Here is a 21,195-nt window from a genome sequence, read left to right as displayed (position 1 = left end):
TATTGCTTCTCTCTCCCATATGTACAATTGTTCCTTCTCAATAGAGCTTTCCCATTAACATTTAAGCTTACTCACATCTCGTCCTTCTTAAATTAGAGTTCACAGACTTCCCTTTCTCCCCCATATTACCTTATTTCTCTTTTTCACCTCACAGTTAAAATTCTTGGAATAATCTCCTGTATTTCCACTCTGGCTTCCATTCTCTTCCCTTCACTGAGACAGTTCTTGCTCAGGTCAATAATGGCCACCAAGTCACCAAATCCAATGTACATTTTCCCATTCTTACTTGACCTTGCTTTCCTTCTCGACACACTCACTTCCCTCTACTTCTGGACACCCCCCACTCCAGGTTTTTTCCCCCATTACTCTGGATATTCATTCTCCATCTCCTTTCAAGACTTTTCCTCCTGCATCAGACCATTAAATACCTTGGGTTTCCTCAAGGCTCGGTGGAGGCTCTTTTTTCCTCTCCATGTATAATCTTTCCCTGGGCAATCTCATCTCGGACTACAGCTTTAGTTATCAACTCTGTAGCAAGGATTTGCACATCTACATCCCCATCCAGACTTCTCTTATATTCAATCACCCTCTCTTCATCTCCACTTGGCATCACACGGGTATTCCAACCACAACAATCCCAGGCTGAACTCATAATCTTCCCCGTAAACCCAGCCACCTTCCAGTCCTTTCCTCCACTTCCACTGCCATCATCACAGTCCAAGTTACCACCATACTTTCCCTGGATGTCCATAAATAGACTTTAACTGGTCCCCTGCCTCCACTCTTCCTAACAAAGACCCTTTGTGCCAGAATGTCAAAATATAAATTGGATTATATTGACCTATGCTTAACCCCCTTCTATGCCTTCCAATTACACTTAGTGTAAAGTCTAAAATCTTTAAACCGACCTGTGTGGTCTGGCCAGTGCCTCCTGCCTCAGCTTATATCATTCCTTTCCTTACATTTATTATTTCAACTCCAATGGCCTTAGAGCAACATCTCCTTTCTCATCTCAAAACCACCCCAACTAAAAGGGTATGACTTTCTCAAACCTCAGTGATGTTAAGGTCCATAGAGTGGTGGGGTGGGGGAGTGGAGAACAGGCAATTCCTGTGCTAAAGATGAACGCTCCTTCCTCCAGGACCTAGAATTAGGACTCCGCTCCTCCCAGCCCATCGCCAAATCTATCCTCCATCAGCGGTGCCCCTTGGATGCTTCCACCACTGTTTGTTGTTCTGTACTCTGTCCCCTTTCTGATCAATACACAACCTAATGGATCCTGGCATTGGCCGTGGTCTCCTTATCAGCATTGCTTTTATGGCATGCAACCGTGGTGCAAACATAGTGCGTGGCAAAACCATGCTACAAGTCACTAGATAATGCCCCTTACACCCGGACATTCAGCCCCTAGCACGCCCCTTCCCTTCTATTCCCATGGGCTGTCTCTCTCCCACCCTGCTCCAGCCTTAAACATGTGGAAGATGTGAAAATTCTCATGCAAGATGTCTATTAGACATTGATTTTAAAATGACTATGAGGGGCTTCCCTGGTGGCGCAGTGGTTGAGAATCTGCCCGTTAATGCAGGGGACATGGGTTCGAGCCCTGGTCTGGGAAGATCCCACATGCCGCGGAGCAACTAAGCCCGTGAGCCACAACTACTGAGCCTGCGCGTCTGGAGCCTGTGCTCCGCTACAAGAGAGGCCATGATAGTGAGAGGCCAGCGCACCGCGATGAGGAGTGGCCCCCACTTGCCGCAACTAGAGAAAGCCCTAGCACAGAAACGAAGACCCAACACAGCAATCAATAAATCTTTAAAAATAAATAAAATAAAATAAAATAAAATGACTATGAAAAAATATATTCAGATGTAGAAGAAACTTCCACTGAAGAAAGGATGGACAAACAGAGCTAGAAGGATTTTGTCAATGTAATGTAAAGCCTGTATAGAGGAAAGGAAGACACTAGGAAGAAACATCAGCACGTGAAGTGGGACCTTAGTGCTCTGGTGAGACATTGCTTTGGAAAGTGATTGTGAGCCAACTATATTTCAGAGACTTGAGAGCTAGGAAGCGAAGAACTTATATCACCTCCTCAGGGAAGCCTTCTTGGATGCCCCTGTAGCTTTTAACTTTCCTCTGAGCTCCTGTAGCACTTTCAATTTACACACCCTAAAACTGAGCTATATGGTTGAGATATATATTGTTCCATCATTCCTGCTGACACCCCATGGTATTTTGAATCAACTTCTATTATAGCACCTGTAACAAATAATAATGTATGACTTTATTTTCCTGCTAGGCTGTGAACTCCTAGAGTGAAAGGATTATGTCTTATTCACCTCCTATCTTCACCTCCAGAACCAAGTCAGGTGCTTGGTAAATAGCAGGCTGTTACTGAAGGAATGAGTGATTGAACTCCAAAGAAGTAACCACTGAGGACAAGTTATTGTGCTATCTTGCGATGTTGTGGCTTTATTTCTTAATCCTAGAGAATCTTAGAAAAACTATTCTTGCATTGGTATCTAGATAATTGTGAGGGTTTCTATCCCAATTGTGTCACTTATTAATAGTGTCCTAAGGCAGTTTTTATAATCATTTAGAGCCTCAGTTTTCACATATATGCAATGTGGAAAATAATACTTAATATCATAATATTGTGATCCTAGTATGGTTCAGAGGATTAGATGAGATGACACAAAGCAAGGTGTCAGGCATTGCTGCTCATAATTACGAGTGTTCATTCTTCCTGCCTTTCCTAGCTCCAGGGAGCCCTTTAATCATTTCCTGTTTAAATTAAGCAAAGGTTTGGCAAATGCACCTGCCAACAGCAACAGATGAATAATAGTGTCTTTAGCTCTCTGATGCCTGAGCGTCCACAAAGGCCTTCTTTGAAACCCAGGCAGGCAGAACAACAAAGATGCTTCATCCATGGGGCTCATGCCCTGACAGAGCTGTGAACAGAGGGCACCTGCTGCCTTGTGGGGCTGCCAGGTGTGAAGACAGGGACTCTGAGGCAGCTTTCCTGGGGCACTGGAGGCTTTAAAGCTGGGGGCAGGTAGGAAACCTCAGGACTTACCTAGAAAGGGAAGCAACCCACAGACTCCTAGAAAGCAAAGCAGAGAGGTCATCAGACCTTCCAGGATGATGGTTCTTGGAGAAGAGGACAGGGGATCCCTCTAATTTATTTACATCCTGGTATGGCTTTTCTCAAACAAACAAAAACAAAAACTTCCATTTTTTTAAACTTTGAAAACAATGGATATAATCCAAACCCCTTATTAGATGAAAATACAGACCAGAAAAATTTAGTGACCCACCCAAGGTCAGACAGGAAGGGAGCAGCAAAGCTGGAACCCCAAGGCAGGTGTTGTTCTGACTGGGAGCCCAGGGCTTCTTTCCACCTTACCTGCTGCCACCCTGTTAAGTCACCTCCCAAAGCACCTGAAAAAACATTCGAGCACGTGCTGTCTTGAGTCATGTATATGTTTTCCAAGAATAGTTTATCTGGCCATAGGTATTTGGATTTGCAGGGTTTGGAGGCTTAATTTAGAATTAAGAGGAAGGGGTTCAAATGCAGGCTCTGGTGTCATCAGTTAACCTGTGTGAATCCCAGTTTTTCATCAAAAAATGGGACTCCAAATCCCCTTCCTGCTTTCCACTTTCGTTTGTTCTAAGGATCACAGAAATAAAAGACTTGAAAAATGTTTTTAATTCTAATTTTTCCCAATCCACATGTTCACTAAGATCCTCCATTTATTCCCCTAGTAGCAGAATACTGATGCTCATGGCTTTATTTATTTTGGAGAATCACAGGCCCTAAACTTCTCATCAGAATCCTAGAGCACTCCTTTCCTCATGCTAATTCCTGGGCTGTCAAGAGAGACTGTGCTAAGGCTGGGAGTTTGTGACTCTGTCCCACACCTAGAGGATGCCATGTGATGTGGCCCCGCCCAGGGCAACTCCCTTTAGCTCCTGCTCATGTTTCCAAATGCTCACTGGACACCACCTCAGAGCTGTCTTTCCTGACCACCCCTCCCAGTCACTTCCCATCTTAGCTCTTATTTATCTCCTTGCACAGCACAGTTCATAATGATCTATTTTATACACTTGTTTATTGTCTTAGACTGTAAACTGCAAGTGACGACCTTGACTGTCTTGTTTAAACGGTGTCCTGATAAAATTAAGCTAAATAAATATTTGTTTCACGAACACCCAAGAGCAGCTGAGCACTATGAAATCCTGTAGGGAGGTGTTCCCAGAGCGCCACCCAGTGGTAGGCTGAGTCATGGCATGGAGGTCAGCCGATCTCCACAGCCTGATGACGCACCTTGAAACTTTGGTTTGAAACATCTGGCAAGTGAGGGAGACTGAACGAACACCCCGGTCAGCTGCTGGGACGGGAGAGCCAGGCAACGGGGACCAGGGACCATAGTGTGATGCCCTGGCCAAACACACTACAGCTTCGGCCGCATTGGCTTCACTTGGGAGCTTGTTAGAAATGCGGAATCTCAGCCCCACCTGAGACTTACTGAATCAAAATGTGCACTTAACAATGATTCGTGTGCACCTGATGGCTTGAGAAGCCCGGCTCTCTACCTCCTGCATCTGAATGGCCAGCACTGATACCCAAAAATCTGGGCTGGGAGTCATGTTTCCCCACTTACTGTATGGCCTTAAGGAGTATGTTTAACCTCTTTATGCCTTTGTCTCTCCCTCAGTTACAAGACCTGACCCTGTTCTCTTGTAAATGATATCATGGTGATAAAACAAAAAGCCTTAGGCTGAAACTCTACTGCTGGGTCCATGATCTTTGGGATTTGGGGAATTAGTAAGAGAAAGATGAGAGCAAGCCATAGGACTAGATGGGGGTGAGTAACAAAGAAATAGACTTCTAGGGCTTCCCTGGTGGCGCAGTGGTTAAGAATCCGCCTGCCAATGCAGGGGACACGGGTTCGAGCCGTGGTCCGGGACGGTCCCACATGCCGCGGAGCAACTAAGCCCGTGTGCCACAACTACTGAAGCCCACACACGTAGAGCCCATGCTCCGCAACAAGAGAAGCCACTGCAGTGAGAAGCCCATGCACACTGCAACAAAGAGTAGCCCCCACTTGCCGCAACTAGAGAAAGACCGTGCGTAGCAACGAAGACCCAACGCAGCCAAAAATAAATAAATAAATAAAATAAAATAAAAAAAGAAAGAAATAGACTTCTAGAGAGAAATGTGTATGAATATGTGTGTGTGGATATAGATATATAATATATTCATATAAAACAGCAAAGAATAGCCTCAGAGATGACTCAGAGTAAATCTCAGCTAAATCACTCTTCACAGAATGAGTGTCCATAACCCCGACCCCTAATCAATGGTTCTTAATCCTGGCTGCACAATGGAATCATCTGGGAGCTTTTAAAAGCCTCAAGCCCAGCCAGCCCTTCAGACCAATTACATCAGAGTCTCTGTGGGAGGGACCCAGACTTTACAGTCTGTAAAGCTCCGCTGTGCTTTTCAAGCTTTAAGATGCACACAAATGACCTGGGGGTCATTTAAAAAGCATATTTGGATTCGGGAGGTCTGGGGTTGGGGCCTGGGAATCTACATATCTCACAAGCACTCAGATGCTTCTGGTCCAGGGACCACTTTGAATAGCCAGGCCCCAAGATGATTCAAAGGTGCAGACAAGGTTGAGAATATGTTTTTGAGGATGTTGTGGGGAATTAAACGAGGTTGTAGATGTGACACATGTTGCATATAATTGTCACTCAATCATCATCATTTTCCCGTACGCCCCTTTCTTGAGTGAGTAATAGTAAAAATCAGGGGATAGCAAGGAGTAGTCGATAAGGTGGGACTCTAATATTTATTGAACACCCACTACGCACTATGTGCTTTAAAATATGCCACCCCAATGAGGCCATTTTGGTGGGAGCAGAACAAAATCAGAGATAAGAAACTTGCTCAAACTTGGTCACACATTAAACAAAAGGCCAATCCTGGATTCATGCCAGGTCTTTCCAATACCCACACCTAAGTGCTTTCCAAGCTGCCACGCTGCCTCACACCTAGACGGCAAAGGACTTGCATGTGTTTTGACAGCTGCGAAAGGAAGGGCAGCTGGGCAGAGCAGGCCTTGCAAAGAGACAGTGGAGGCCATTGTAGCAGCAGCTGCAGGGATGTGTGGACTCAGGGCCAGGGAGCAGCTTAAGAGGGGAGCAGCGAGTTACCTCAACCAAGAGGACAGGAAGATTTAGGGATTGTGATTTTGGCCTTCACCCAGGGCTTTTCCAGGACTCGTTACCTTAGAAACGTTACCATCACCAAAAGCCATTTACTGCACCTCTGCTGAGGCTCGGGCTGCTTCTCTGGGTACGGTCCTTGCAATGCCCTTATGTCCCACATCCCATAGTTTACTGTGTGTTCCCACATGTAATATCAGCATAAGGTGCTCTCACCTCCACTTTCCAGGTGAATAATCCAAGTCAGAAAAATTCAGGGACTGCCCCAACTTCTCATGATTAGACAGAGGCAAAAGCCAGACCAGACCTCCTAACCAAATCCTATGCATGGAAAGACTTTGGAGGTTTACATCCGGCTGAACTTTCAATGACTGTTCTGTAGGCAGAGAAAAGGGGAGCTGTATAGGGCCCTCTGGGAGTCCTCTGGACAGTGGGCATACAATTCTGTGCCCTTCAAGGAGAGATGTGGAATCACACACATCATTATTTGGAATGGAAAACAACTAGACATCAGGCTTCTGTAGCAAGAACAGAAAAGAAAGCTTGTCCGGGATCCTGCAGGAATCTATAATTCACCCCAGTAGCCTTGTGAGGAACCTCCAGGCTCTTCAAAAGACACCTCTGGGACTGGAGACCCAGGTTGAATTAATTTATCATTGAGTTAGCACTGCCACCCTGTGGTAGAAACTAGGCACTGTGTCATCCTTATCTTCCAGGTAAGGACTATGGCCTAGCACGCTGTTGCTTTCCCCCCCTTTCTTCTCTCTTCATTTAGCTTATATGACAGGACAAATAGTAATGATATTACTGAGATGGGAAAAATAATCCAGGAGACAGTTTTGTTGGAGGGAGAATGAGCTTGTATTTGAACAAATTGAATTAGGAGTGTCTCTAACAGGGAAAACAGCAGAAATCCTTTCAATTTCATGTCAAGGGGAAAGATATAAATAAATTAGGTCTACTACCTTGCTATTGAATGTAGAAAATTTGTAAAATCCTTTTACTTTTAATAGAAAACATAGACGTAGTTTAGGCCATAATTAATTTATGTTTCCTTTTTTTCTAATCAATGAGGTACACAGTCCCTCCTCTTCCCAGGAAAATTGTCCCAGTGGGGATCTTGGGGAGGAGACCAGGGATTGTACATTCCTTTACCTCAGAGACAACTTGCTACTTTATTTGTAACCTTAATTCAAGTCCAATTGTCAATAGGCAGAGTCATCTTTCCCAGCAAGAAGATGGGGGGTGGGAGGGATGGGGGATATTATTCTACTGTACTTATACTTCTTTTAATAAGAGCTTAAATAAACTCTGAAATCAATGGATCTTAGAATGTAGGCACTCTTAGGAAACAAATTTTGTGCCTTTTAAATTGGGCTTTATACAATCCCGCGGTTCTGCAGAAGTGGCACCTTGATGAGGCTCCCTAAACCCATTCCCTGAGTGAGATGCAGGGGTATGGGTGGGTGGACTTGGGGCTTCTGAACAAACAGCTTCAGGTGGGGCTCTGGTCGCTCCCCACCGGGTACTGTCAGCCCCTTCCATCTCCTGCCGACCCAGCCCAGGGTGGAGATGCCCCCAGCCCACCTTCCCCTCTCCAGACAGACTTGGGGATACAGGGCTCGAGCTAATGCTGTCCTTGGCCTCATCCGGCCAACCTGCCTTCCTCCCTTCCTCTCTGAGCACCAGCGGGGGCTTGATCTGTCTGGGGACATGGGCCACTCTTGCTGGGTGTCTCCAGCCTCGTCTAACCTTCCAGCCCTTCTCTCTTGGAGTCTGGGGCTCATCTCTCCTCTTCTTAATGTGTTTCCTCATCCCTCCTTAAGAATTTAGTGTTTCTAATGGGGACGTAAAGGGCGGGTCCCCAATAAAGACCGTTGAAAGGTCCACAGGCTGTGGAGGCAGAGTCAGCATCTCTGGGCCGCAGACTCCATCGCTTTCCTGGTGACCCACTCCGTCTGTGTGTGAGCCCGGCTCAGGTCCCAGGTTTCCCCACCCCATCCCCACTCCAGGGCCAAAGACAAGGACCCTGCGTGGACGCTGGAGTGAGGCCGAGTGGCATCTCGGCCTCCACAGTGCCTGGCACAGGGCACGGTCTAGGAAACAGTGCTGTGTGAAGGCTGTGTTCCCCTCCCCACCCCACAATGTTCTGCAAAATGACTGAAACGGCCTCTGCTTTGGGCAGACTTCTTGGGAGTTAGATGTTTCTGTGGCCTGATTTTCTGCATCTGCAAAACCAAGAGGCAGGTCCTGGTCTGCAGGGACCCCAGATGCTGTTCTCCTGGCCACCCCACGCCCACCCCCCTCTTGGCCCCTCCTCCCCTCAGCTCCACGGGATTGGCTTTCAGACTTTCTGCCTCCGTGGTGCCTGGGGCAGCTGTCCCTCCATCATCAGACCTTCTGAAGAGCCCTCAGTCACCCTCCACCCATCTCCATTTCCCTCTAGGGCCACGGGTCCCACCCAGGCCTGTGCACCTGCTGTGCCTTGTCCCTGAAGTGCTGGCTCTGTGGGAGGAGCAGAGGGACATCCAGGGATGGGGACCCCAGCATTAGTGTCTCAAACTCAGATGCCCGCGGGCTCCGCAGGGAACACTCGAGCTGTAGCAGATGGGAGAGCATGTGCCCTGGGCAAAGGGCAGAGACACCCCGCGCCTCAAACTGTCACCATGGAGCCTCCTCTGGGGCTGGTGGGGCCTCAACTTCAGATGTCTGGAGTTCTAAATAAAGTGTCCTGATTTTTTAAATGTCGGCAACTAAGCAACGTACAGCTAGCTGTCTTGACTGGCGGGTGCTGGCGGCTACTCTCAGTGAGCAATTCGCATGTGCCTGGTAACATTCTGGGCCTTTCTGCACAGTCAAGTCACCATTACTGTCGTCACACCTCACAAGTTGGGAAACAAATACCCAGAAAGAGTAAGTCACCTGCAAAGATCACGATTTAATAAGTGGTATTTGAACGCTGGCAGCCTGGGTTGAGCTCCCACAAACAAACCTGGGGCTTTCACCCCTTTCTATGCACGTTTCTGAGTCCTAACAGCTGTTCTAATGAGCAGCAGCTTCTATGTGCGTGATGAGTACACACTATCATGTTCAAGTCTCACGACAGACCTGAGGTCCATATGAACATCCTTATGTTAGGGGTCAGGAAGCTGAGTTCAGAGAGCATGACTTTCCCAAGGTCTCTCAGCCTCCGTGGGGACCGCTATGACCAACACTCAGGTCTGTCTGGCTCCAAAGTCCCGGTTCCTTCCACGCAGCCTGGTTTCTCTCTGAATCCCCTGTGTCCAGCCTCGGGCCAGGCTCAACAGGGCCATCGGGGATGGTGGGTGAGTGTCTGGAGCTTGGCTCCTGAGGCTGCTGGACAGGACTCCCGGGCAGCCTCCTGCGAGGGGCTCAGTCCAGGGTGGCCAGGGTGGGCCTGGGTCTGAGCAGCGCCCTGGAGAGGCTCAGTGCTCTCGGTCCCGCTCTCTTTTCTGCGGCGAGAGGCACTGCCAGATCCCCCTGTGCACCATCTCACTGCCCAGAGCATAGTTGATGGCGTTGACCGTGGGCACAGCCTTGGCAATGAGAGCGGGCACCTGTTGTGACAGAAAAATCCAGGAGAGAAGTTTCAGAGCCTCTGTTCCTCTCTCTGGTCCAAGCTGGTGACTGCAGTCCCCCATGCTCACCCCGACATCCCCCCCAGCCGCCAAGCATCTGTCCTTAGTGTGATTCTGCAACCTCTAAGCCTTCTCTGACTATGACATACGTTGGTGGATGATGCCTGGAATCACAGTCCTCTGGGCACCAATCTCAGCCCCTGGTCCCAGAGTGTACGTGTCACCATCTGGCTGGCTGTCCCTGTCATCTCGCACGAGGCCTAGGCCATGTCAAGCAGCGGCCCTGCGTGACCAGGGGACAAGCTAATACCCAGTGAGTTATGAGTGTTCAAAGGAAAAGAGAAAGAGAGAGCTTATCTTGGAGGCCTTAAAGCCAGAAAGAGAGATGGTGTGAAACAGAGGCACAAAGATGGGGAGAGCTTTGGGTACTGGCGGTGTCTGTACCATTTGCAGCTTGGGGGAGATGGAGGTCACATCCGCAACGGCTGCGTATAGATATAGGAGAGCGTAGGGGCCCCAGCCGAGCAGCAGCGTCCTGGCTGGCAGAACGGTGTTCACCTGGGGAGACATGGGTAAAGGAGGGAGGCATGGACTTGCTCCAGGTGGTCGGCAGCCCCGTGAGGTCCAGGAACCAGGTCGGCACTCGGCAGGGCTGTGGGAAGATGCTGAGCCTGTGAAGGAACCTGGGACCAGATGAATCTCTCTTCGGTTTAAGATGCCTGACCCTAGCCCTCCCGTTCAAGCTTACTTGACCTCAGCTGCCTTGTCTGTAAAGTGGCCTGATAATGCCTGACTTGCCTGGAGGCCGGGACTGGGGTGGATAATGAGCTTCCTTCCTGGTCTGTGCTCTGAGAAACCAGGGACTCTGTGAGTGTGAATGTGTGCGTAAGGTTCCCCAGGCTGAGCTGCCCTCACAACTCAGCCCCAGAACCAGCTGGCCATCAGTAGCTGCAGCCAACTTGCAGGTCAACCAGTCCTGGGTTCAAAGGGGCCGCTTTCCGCCCTGTGAGATAGAATCGAGCAGCAGGCGATGTGGTACCACCTGTGGCCACAGGAGGGCGCACGACTTGCGCTCTAATTTCAGGACGGAACTTGATAAATTCCAGCTCCCCACATACACTCAGAGGTTAAAATTCTGACGCTAAAAATCAGTGCCTATTTTCTTATTGACCATGTCGCCTTTTAACAAAGAAGGTGACTTGAGCTCGCAGCCATGGTCCCTGGGACAACGCGTGGCGACCTCTGCTGATGTTACTGAAACGGATGGTTTAAAGTCAACCCGGAAAAATCCGTGTGACAGCCTTGTCTCCTGGCCGATTGAACCTCAAATAAAATGGGGCGACTTTGAGCACCCAGGCAGGGCTAGGGGAGGGCAGAGCGCGGAGGACAACCCTGGAGGCGGTGATGAGCAGGAAACCACCGGCACAGCCCTCGCCCTACTTCTGTGACCAGGGGAACCTGGGTCCACAGCTAAAATCGATTTGTACAGTGTTTTTCCAATTCACAGAAAAAAAAAATGTGGCAGATGAAGTTTCTCAACAAAGAAAGTGTTTCTTTTATGCACTACGATTGCCCACTTGAGTGGTGGAGTCCCAGACCTGGGTTTGATCCAACTCTGCTATTACTAATTGCATGGCTTTTGAGTTGTTTAGCTAATAACCCCTTTCAGTCTCAAATTTCTAATCTGTGACATAGGGACAGTAAAACCTTCCTTCCTCGGGGAGTGGGTGCAAAAATGAAATGACATAAGGCACATAAAGTAACATTAGTACCTGGGTTTTTTGGTTTGTTTTGTTTTTGTTTTTGAATTTTTGGTACTTCTTATGACTCATCTGCTAGAGACTGGTCAGTTGATAAAGTTAAAAGAAAATCGTGGCAAGAGAATATTAACACAGAAATTGAGAAATGACCAGGAGGGCTTATTTTGAAGCATTGTTTTTCTTGGACAAATGTGTTTTCAGGTGTGGTTTTATGTTGTGGGTAACAGCCTGTGCCTATGATTAAATGAAACATCTTGAAGCAATTTAAAAGTAGCATTTAAAATGCATGTAATTTTGTGCCAACCCTCACATTCTTGGGAAGAAGCAAGTGTAACAGCAAGGATGGTGTCCGGTAGGGCACCCTGGCTCTCAGAGTTCTGGGGTCTGGGTAAGTCTGAGCAGTTCTGACCCTTCCTCCCAGGTCTTGGTGATCCCCAGCAATGGGGAAGGTGCGTTTCTGCCCTAACACCCCATGCTCAATGTACGAAAGCTGGATTTCTTTCCTGATCGTTGAAAACACAGAGAACCCCTGATGGCTGTCACATCATTCATGTTCCCTGGTGTCCCTGAGAGGGACAGAGATATTTCTCCTGCTCTAGGTGTTGATCCTTACCGGAGGACGGCCAGTCTTCCCAAGTTTCTGCTCCATGAGCCGATAGGATATGACTGTGATGAAGAGGGGCAGGAGGAAGTTGAAGAAGGCCATGGTGAAGAGGAAGCTGGTGAAGTTTCTGCAGACAGAGGGGATGGAGGAGTCAGGATTGCCTCTCAGAGATGATCAGCTACCCTAGAAAGCCCACCAGACTTTGCTCTAGACAGTCAGGTGCAGGGAACTGCTCCCATCAGATGCGTATTCAGAGTGTGGGTGCTCCCAGGTCCCAGCTGAACTCCCCTTGGGCCCAGAGAGCTACTAGTTCCTCCTGGAACCTGCCTTTAGGAGCCAGGGAGCTGGAATGAGGGATAGTCCTCCTTTAACTTGCTGTTGGGCGGGTCAAGGGCTCAGCCCTGCTCTCTGTCTGTGCCCCAAGCATAGAGAACGGGACACTTTAGTTTGGGAAACGTGTTTACCAAATGGAGATGTCAGTGGACCAGGAGGAAGGATCATCCAAGGAGTGTTCCTGGCACAGGGATTTGGAAGGACCCTGTGGATGAGACTGGACATTGTATCACTGAAGAAATCATTGAAGGGACCAGAGAAGAGCCTGGGGTCCCAGGTAGTGGTCATAGGGAGGCAAGAGGGCTGCCCAGAAGCAGGTGGGAGTCACAGGGAAGTGGGCTGCCATTCCATGAAGGGGAGACCATGTCACGTGGGTGCTGTCCACTAAGGAGGGGTGGGAAGAGGGCTGCCAGAAGGACTGGACACCAGCTGGGGAAATACCTGCAGGGAATGCCCTGAAGGGCATTAGACAAGACCCAGGGTTCTCCAGTGGGTCTGACCAGGGAAGCGGGTCATCAATGCAGGTGCTTTATGAGTAAACATGAATAAACATGTAAAGCAGATGAATGCAGTGTGGCTCTAGTGGAAGCAAAAGGGGGGCTGAAGCCCATGTGGTCCCTCCCCAAGGCAGCCCCTAGGGGGAGCTCCGGACTCCCCAGAGCCAGGTCGACCTGGCAGTATACTAGACGTGTGCTCTACAATGGTAGGCTCCATCATGCATTTATTCTTGTCTCTCCAGGGCTTGGCCCAGGGCTTGGCTCACAGCAGATGCTCAGGGAATTCAGAGAACTGAACTCTATGCCAAGGAGGTCCCTTCCAATGCAAAGACCTTAACATTCTTTGACGCTATCGAACCAAGGATATGGCTCCCTGTAGAAGTTGGTAAGTCAGAGCTGGGACATCTGACTGTCCTGAAGGTGGCAAAGGGGTCATGGGGCTCAGTGAATGTTATAACCGACACATGCCAATAGCTCCCCGGATAGGACCCCTTCTGGGGCCCAACTCTGCACCCCAATTTGCATAACATTCCCATCACTTGTCCAGTCTTTGGAATGGGCTTTCCTTAGTGGGTATCATGACTAGGGAGTTGAGATTGTCTGGCAAATGCTGACATGTCCCCGTTTGGATTTTCAGCTGACACTGCTGTCCTACAGACTCAAAGCCAAGACTCCCATGGAAAGGAGCCTCGAAGCCGCTCCCCTCACCTCACCTGTCCCCCCTGGAATAGTCCAGGGTGCAGCATGTCCCCAGCGGCTCATAGTCATAGTGTCCCCAGCCCAGGAGGGGCAGTGCCGCCCAGAAGGCAGAAGACAGCCACACAAAGAAAACCAAGGAGACGGCCGTGTTCCAATCCAGTCGGCTGCCTGCGTGGGACACAGGAGGAGGATGGTTGAGAGGAGGAGATAGCTTGGCAGAGTGAAAAATAATGGACTCTACGGTCATGCAGAATGTCCCTAACTGCTGGCTCTGATGCTTAATAGCGTAGTGCCTCAGGCAATTAAGAGTTTCTCTGAGCCTCAGTTTTCTCCTCCACAAAGTGGGAATGATACTCCCTGCTTCAGACGGTTGTTATGAAGAATAAAACAGATAATTTTTATGATAACACCCCCCCCTTCCCTCTTCCCTGTTTTCATGCTGCTCCCCTGTGCCCTTCAGCATGGGAAGGGCTTTGATCCAGAGACCCGTGGGACAGGGATTAACTGCTCTATATTAAGGCCGAGAGCCTGTTGCCATGAGAAGGTGTGCATTCATGTGTGCACATGCGACAGTGTGTGTGTGTGTGTGTGTGCACGCATGCGTGATGGTCTGAGGGAGCTTTGGGGACAGGGCTGGGGTAGAAGTGGTGGGAGAGGAGCTCCAAGGTCAGATGGGGTGGGAGGGGCTCAGATAGGAGTTAGGATAAGAACAAAGCCTTTTTTTTTTTGTCCTGGACAGAAGCATGTGACTTTGTGGAGGGCAGGGGGCCATGTGTGTCTGTGGCCAGGGCAGATCTGTGATTCCAAAGGGGAAATGCTCAGGTCTTGAGGTCATGCTAGCTATGGACCCCAGAGTAGCCTCTGTGCCAGGCAAATCCACAGCTCCAGGACTCAGAGCCCAGGAGACAAAGGGAGAGACTCCCTCTGGAGGCATCCAGGCCATGCCCAATCCCAGCTCTGCCCCATAGCTGTGTGACTCGGGGCAAGCTACTCAACTTCTCTGAGCCTCTGCTTCCCAGTCTGCAAGCTGGGGGTTTGCTGTGAGTGGTAACTGAGCCACGGCCCCCCAGATACATGTTTATGTATCTCTGTGGTCAGTGTTATTCTAAATGGTCTATGGGTGAACATGTTTTTTACTTTAATGTGTATTAAAATTATAAGGACATTAAAGTTGTGATTTCACAGATTTTTTTAGAATGAGACTAAAGCAGGTGTTTAAACTTTTAAAAATGGGTCACTTTTAAGAAAAAAAGAACAACAGAGCAGGTGGTACAGTGATATGGATAATTATGAAGATGGAATTTGACAATACAGCTTGGAAAGTCTAGAGCTAGACTCATTTTCATGAAGCCTTCGCATGACAGAGGCTCCATGGAAGTGTGGGGTGCGAAGGCACATGCCCAGTTTTACACACACACACACACACACACACACACACACACACACACACACACACGCCACCTCTCTGCCTCCCAACTGTGCCTGTCTTCAAGGGCATTTTCTGTATCCAGGATCTCATTTGATTTTCAAAATAAAACTGTGAGGTAGGTTATAAAAATCATCCTGCAGAGGAGGAGACTAAGTTCAGAGAGGACCTCTGACTTGCCTGAGGCTGTAGCGAGGGCACAGGCAGCCTTCCCAGCATGTGCCTCAACACCTCTCCTGCACTCTCCCCCCCACCTCCTTTCCTGAGTGCCCACACCCCACGCTTATGGGCACCTACACCCACCCACACTTCCCTGAACTGGGAAACACTGAGCAGACCTTCTCCCTGATCACCCTCAGTAGGTGGATGTCCCTCCACTGTGGGAACGCGAAGACGTACGGGTGCAGTAGTGGTGATAGCGCCCCCAGGCGATGGCTGCGCTGCTGCAGATGCTGGCCAACGCTGTTGCAAAGCCCTGGAAGCCGTGAGCCTGGCAGCCTTCTGAGCCATAGGGCCAGCGCCTGTGGGAGACACGGGGCACCAGTGACCCCTCCCTCCGTCCCTGTCTTCCTCCCTCACCTGCTCAGCAGCAGCTTGGAAGGCACTTTCAGCTCCTTAGAAAAGGGCTTTAGGATCTGTTTTTCCTATGAGGAAACTGGGGCCTTAGAGATCGAGCTGCTGGGTGAAGGGGTGGAGCCTGATGCCGACTCTTCAGGCTCAGGGTCCTTCACCGCACCTCTGTTGGACCGAAGGGTCTCCCTGGTGATCAGAGGCCTGCATCACAGGAAATGGAACAACCTGGTTGGGAGGAGAGCTTGTGCCTGAGGCTCAGAGGGGAAAAGGTACTGAGCCAATGTCACACAGCAGATGAAGACAAAGCCAGAGGGTAGATCCCAGGCCTCCCAACTCCCAGCCTCATGGGCCAAGCAAGGTGGAAGCTTCAGTTGTCCCTCCCCAGCCCTGGGAAAGGGTAGGAGGAGAACAAGGCAAGGAATCCTCACTGATTCAGACCCTACAGACTGGTCAGCCCTGAGTGTTCATAGGAGGGCGGGGGCGGGGGCGGGGGCGGGGGGCGGGGGGGCGGGGCTCTAGCTTTCACAGGAAAGTTCCATCTGCTTAAGAAAATAATCCGATAAACACCTTCTGAGGCCACTTTGGAAGACCCTGGTTTGCACATAAGGTCTTAGACACTTGTCAAAATCCTGTTTGCTTTCACAAACACTTATTTAAGGCTTCCTAGGTGCCAAGCATTGTTTTATGTTATTTACAAATAATAAGTCAATACTTCCAACAACCATATGAGTTAGGTAATAATATGCAATTTACAGAAGAAGCTGAGAGATAGAAATAATTAAGTCAGGATTCCAACCTAGGCGGCCTGGTTGCAGAGCCCATGCTCTTAATCCCCGCAGTCAGCCAGCTCTGATGGTCGGGTCCGAGCATTTCCTGTGTTCCAGAAATCGGCTGGGGTTCTACAGGGATAGTCTGGAATTCGGATTTAACCTAGTTCAGTCTGCCCACCCTCTCCTCTATAGTCTTCTACAGGTAGGCAGAATGTCTCTGGCTTGCTGCCCAGTGCCCAGAGGTCAGGCCCCAGAGCCCAGGGACTGGGGAGGGGGCAGGTACCGGAGGAGGCTGGATGTGGCTGCAATGAGGGCATTCAGGCTAATCCCACTGTCCGACAGCGCCAGGCTCAGCACCAGCAGGTGGCTGGGAGTCCGCAGATCCGGGTTCTTGCAGAAACAGAGGATGGTCAGGCTATTGAGGCCGAGGCCAGAGAGAGCTGAAAGGAAGGGGAGAGCTGGCACCGGGGCTGGAGAGGCCCTCCTGGGCTCAGAATGAGGGGCCGTGGGGTGGATGGGGCCTCAGCAGCACCCCCCCGAAACACTCAGCATCCATCTCAGTGCAGCTCACCAAGCCCCTACACAGTGGGCTGGCCCTCAGGTACCGAAAGCCATGAGATGTACTCCCTGCCCTCTACCAACGCACAGTCTGATGGGAAGACAGACAAGGAAGAAATCCGATAAAGTGCAGCACGGTTTGTGCCAGAACAATCACAGCCATGGACAGCCACTGAGCACTTATCACGTGCCCGGCAGGGTGTTGAGCACTTTATGTGGATCCTCCCATTGAGTCTTCACCTGGACACTGTCCTCCCCACTTACAGCAGAGAGGCCGAGGCTCAGAGATGCTGGCCAGCTTGCCCTAAGTGTGCAGCTAGTAAGTGGCAGAGCTGGGACTGGAAATCAGACTTTTCAAATTCCAAAATGCCTTCTCCAAGGACTCTGGAACAACGTCAGGGAGAGCGTTGGATAAGGGGTGGCAACGTAGAACTGGGAGCTTCCCAGGACACCAGGCAGTGAGCTGAGCTTGAAGGGAGTGGTCTCCAGTGGTAGACAGACCTGACCTTGAATTTCGGCTTTATCACTCATTTGCTGCCCCTTATGCTCCCTGAACCTGGGCTTCTCCCGTCTAAAGAGGAATGGGAAAGGATCCTGCATTCAAACTGTGAGCGTTCACTAGGAGGACAGGGTGTGGAAGAGCATTCTAAAAAGAGGGAACAGCACGTGCAGAAACACAAAATTGTAAACTTTCAAGGCATGTTTGAGGACCTAGAGGGATGCTAGATTGTAGGGTTCCCAGTGGAGAGGAAAAGGGGCTTCGGCCACCAGACGATGACATCCAGGGTCTCTGGGACCAGCCTAGTGGCTGTGGCTCCCTCTCCACTGTCAGTTCTTGTTGGGTGAGAAAATGTGTTGATTATTTCTCTGGATCTGCTTTGAACAAGGGCTGCATCCCCCACCAACCTAGTCTTGGGCTGGCCCAACTCCAGGGTCTACCGGCCCAACTCTGGCCTCAATGAGCATCTTAGGGACTCTGGATTGAAGCTGGCACCTCATGGACCCAGGTCACCCCTAGAGCAGAAGAGCTTAGGGCCAAGGGAATGGAGATGGTGCAAGTAATGTGGGGCTGGAGAGGAAGGGAATGAATGAACTGAAAACCCTGGGTGTCTATCTAGGCTAGCACTTTATGCCCTGATCCCATCTAACCTTTACCACCACCCACTTGGCACGTCAGGGCACTGAGGGTCAGAGACCTCAAGTGTCTTGGTTTCAGTGACACAGACAGCAAGTGGCAGAGCTGTCTGCCTCCAGAGCCTACCAGGGGCCTGATCTTATATGAGATTCTTAGCAGGACTTCCAGGGAGTGGATTCAACTTTCTCTTGGCTGCAGAGATATGAAAAGCCCTGGTTCTTGGTCATGCCCTGGGCAGACGTCCCCTTCTCAAAGTTCCTCCCTCCCTGACCCTTGACCAGCTTCTCTCTCTTGGCTTCCCAGCCTGCGTGCTGCATCCCGCAGGTGCAGCCATCAGAAGACCCCAGGGGTCCGGGCACAGAGGAGTAGGGTTTGGGGACCTCTCCTTGCCAGCTTTGCAGCTGCGGCCTGGGTTCTGGGACCCCGCTGAGTTCCTGCTCCACCCCGGCTCCTGCCTGGCTCACCTTCCACCAGCAGCACCGTTCCCACTGCCAGGACCTCCAGCTCCCCGAAGCCAGTGGGCATGGTCCCGGACTCTGCCATTCTCTCTGCCTTTCTCCCAGCTGACCCAGCTCTTTTCTGGCTCCCCCAACCCAGGCCCCTCTGTTATAAAGGGCCATTCCACGTGCTGGCACATGCAGGTTATTATGCTAGACATTGAGCTCCTTTTTGCTGCCTTCCCTGGCCCCTCCAAATCGTCCTCTTGGCCCGGGCAGAAGGGACCCATTCACCAGCTAGACAGTGCCGCCTTTGTGAAGCCAGCACGGAGTCCTGCCTCATTCATTTCAGCTCCATCGGATTAAGGACCTGGAATCCAAATGGTGTATGGCTGAAAGCTAAATTAGAAGAGAGTTGCATAACGAAGGGAGGGACGGGGAGCAGAAGGGGGGATGTGAGCTGCAGCTGAGACTGAGAACGGGTCAGGAGCCAGGCCCTTCCATGTTTTCAGGTGCTGACAAGCCTAGCACCTGTGTGCGTGTGCGTGCACGTATGTGTGTGTGTCCACCTGCTCATGTGTGTTCCCACAAGCGATGGGGAAAGAATGCTGGTTGGGAAGTCATTTGCTGTCATAGAAAGAGCTCCAACTGGGACTAGAGACTGGTTCTGGTTCTGAATTAACCATTAACTAGCTATGTCCCTGGGGCGGGACCACTGGGGTCATCTCAGTTGCCTCTTTTGCAAAGTAAGCATCTTTGCCCCTGGCCTGTGTGAGTGTTGGTCAGAAGAATACATGGTGGATATAGCCTTTGGGGCTGCATTTCCTGTCTCCCATAGAGCACTTAAGCTATGCAAGCATAAGCATCTCCCAAGGCACTGGCTTGAGACAGAGGGGCTTCTGTCTTCTTGTAAGTGGCCCATGACCCACTAAGAGCTGTGCCTTCTATAAATGAGGGCCTGCTACAAGTTACACACTGGCTTATAGTGACAGTTACATCAAGAAACACTATTCCTGGGAATTCTCTGGGGGTCCAGTGGTTAGGATTCTTTGCTTTCACTGCCAAGGCCTAGTCGGGGAACTAAGATCCGACAAGCTGCACAGCGCAACTAAAAAAAAAAAGAAAGAAAAAAGAAAAAAAGAAAAGGAAAAAAAAAGAAACACTAATCCAGAACAACTTAATTCATTTTCAGGTAAAGAAACCAAGGCTCAGAGTGCTACCATTACTGAACACAAGCTCATGTGCCCCATGCACAGTGAGACTAAACAAACAGTAAACGTCAGTTTGGAGCAGAGAAAGGTTTATCGCAGGCCATGCAAGGAGAAGGAGTGGCTCGTGCCCAAAAAAACCCAAACTCCCCGAAGGGTTTCAGCAAAACATTTTTAAAGGCAAGGTGAGGGAGGGGCGTGGTTGGCTGTTGCAGACTTCTTGGTGTCAGATCCTTTGTTCTTGCAGCATTCCATCTTGTAAACCTTCAACAAGACAAATGTTATTCTCTTTCTGCAACTTTTTATCTCTTTATGAATGGAAAAGTGTTATACTCTTAAAGATCAGAGCTTTGAGAATGGGCTATTCTGTATATTTCAGGCTATAGGCAACATTCTTAACTCTAAGCCAAAGCAATAGAATAACAAAGTTAAAGAAACAGATCTAATATGGAGTCAGGTTTGTTCTTCCTTATTACACTACCAGTAATACAGCTAATGTTTATTGAGTGCTCGCTAAGGGCTAGGCACTGTGCTAAATGATCTTATGATGATTCTTACCACAACTGCATAAATTAGATACCATCATCCTTTTCCTTTCACACAAAGAAACTGAGGCTCAAAGCAGTAAAGAATTGGCCTGAGGTCATGCAGTGATTCAAGGATGGAGCTGGAACAGAAGCCCAGTTTCCTACTGCCTGGGCTCCTGGTTAAGCAGCTCATTTTATTCTGTAAATGTTCATTTCCCATGCCCTTCCTCTTGCTGGCCCCCACTTTTATCCAAGCCTAACCACCCCTCAGGGCTGAGCTGACTGTCCACGTGTTCCTGGAAGCCTTCCTTGATAACCCAGTTACCACAGAGTGTTCCCTGCCTTTCCTGATTTCCATCTTGCATTACTGTAACCAGCAACATATGTCAGGTTTTTTTGTTCATGCCTGCAAGATCGCAAAAGACTTCAAGGGAGAAGAGAAAGCAGGACAGGACCAGGAACCAAGGATAGAATTTAGGCTGGCAAAAGAGAGCAGGGCTGTTGCATCCCCAACAGAAGGAGGAAAAGCCAGCAGGAAGTCCCTGGTGGTCCAGTGGTTAGGACTATGCGCTTCCACTGCAGGCGGGCACGGGTTTGATCCCTGGTCGGGGAGCTAAGATCCCACATGCCATGCGGCATGGCCAAAAGAAGGAGAAAAAGCCAGAGAGGTGGGAATGGGCAGGGCTGGCTTTCTGGTTTGGGGAGGAGGAGGTACAGGTGGGAAGCACTGAGAAAATCACATTGGCTGAATTGGAAGAGAGGAAGGAATGGGAACCAATATTTCCTGAAAGCCAATATTGTCCAAACAGGCCTGGCACAGGTATTTTGTGTGTAT

At 49.8% G+C, this 21,195-nt stretch overlaps 1 protein-coding gene across 1 annotated transcript in view; it reads right to left on the bottom strand.

The window, feature by feature from the left end:
* RGR (retinal G protein coupled receptor) overlaps positions 1–20,084 on the bottom strand; it is a 389,204-nt gene extending 369,120 nt beyond the window's left edge. The window contains exons 1-7 of the mRNA XM_082406813.1: positions 18,653–20,084; positions 16,779–16,935; positions 15,552–15,673; positions 13,741–13,894; positions 12,207–12,324; positions 10,278–10,391; positions 5,017–9,812 (exon numbers count right to left, since the gene is read on the bottom strand). Coding sequence (XP_082262939.1) covers positions 9,681–9,812; positions 10,278–10,391; positions 12,207–12,324; positions 13,741–13,894; positions 15,552–15,673; positions 16,779–16,935; positions 18,653–18,731 — 876 coding nt within the window. The 5' untranslated portion in view covers positions 18,732–20,084 and the 3' untranslated portion in view covers positions 5,017–9,680. The remainder of the gene's footprint in view (positions 1–5,016; positions 9,813–10,277; positions 10,392–12,206; positions 12,325–13,740; positions 13,895–15,551; positions 15,674–16,778; positions 16,936–18,652) is intronic.
* Positions 20,085–21,195: the final 1,111 nt, after the last annotated feature.

This window comes from Balaenoptera borealis, assembly GCF_965194805.1.
Source record: "Balaenoptera borealis genome assembly, chromosome: 10".
NCBI classification, from domain to species: domain Eukaryota; kingdom Metazoa; phylum Chordata; class Mammalia; order Artiodactyla; family Balaenopteridae; genus Balaenoptera; species Balaenoptera borealis.
Note: the sequence above shows the minus strand (reverse complement) of the source record. Positions and strands in the feature narration are given on the sequence as shown.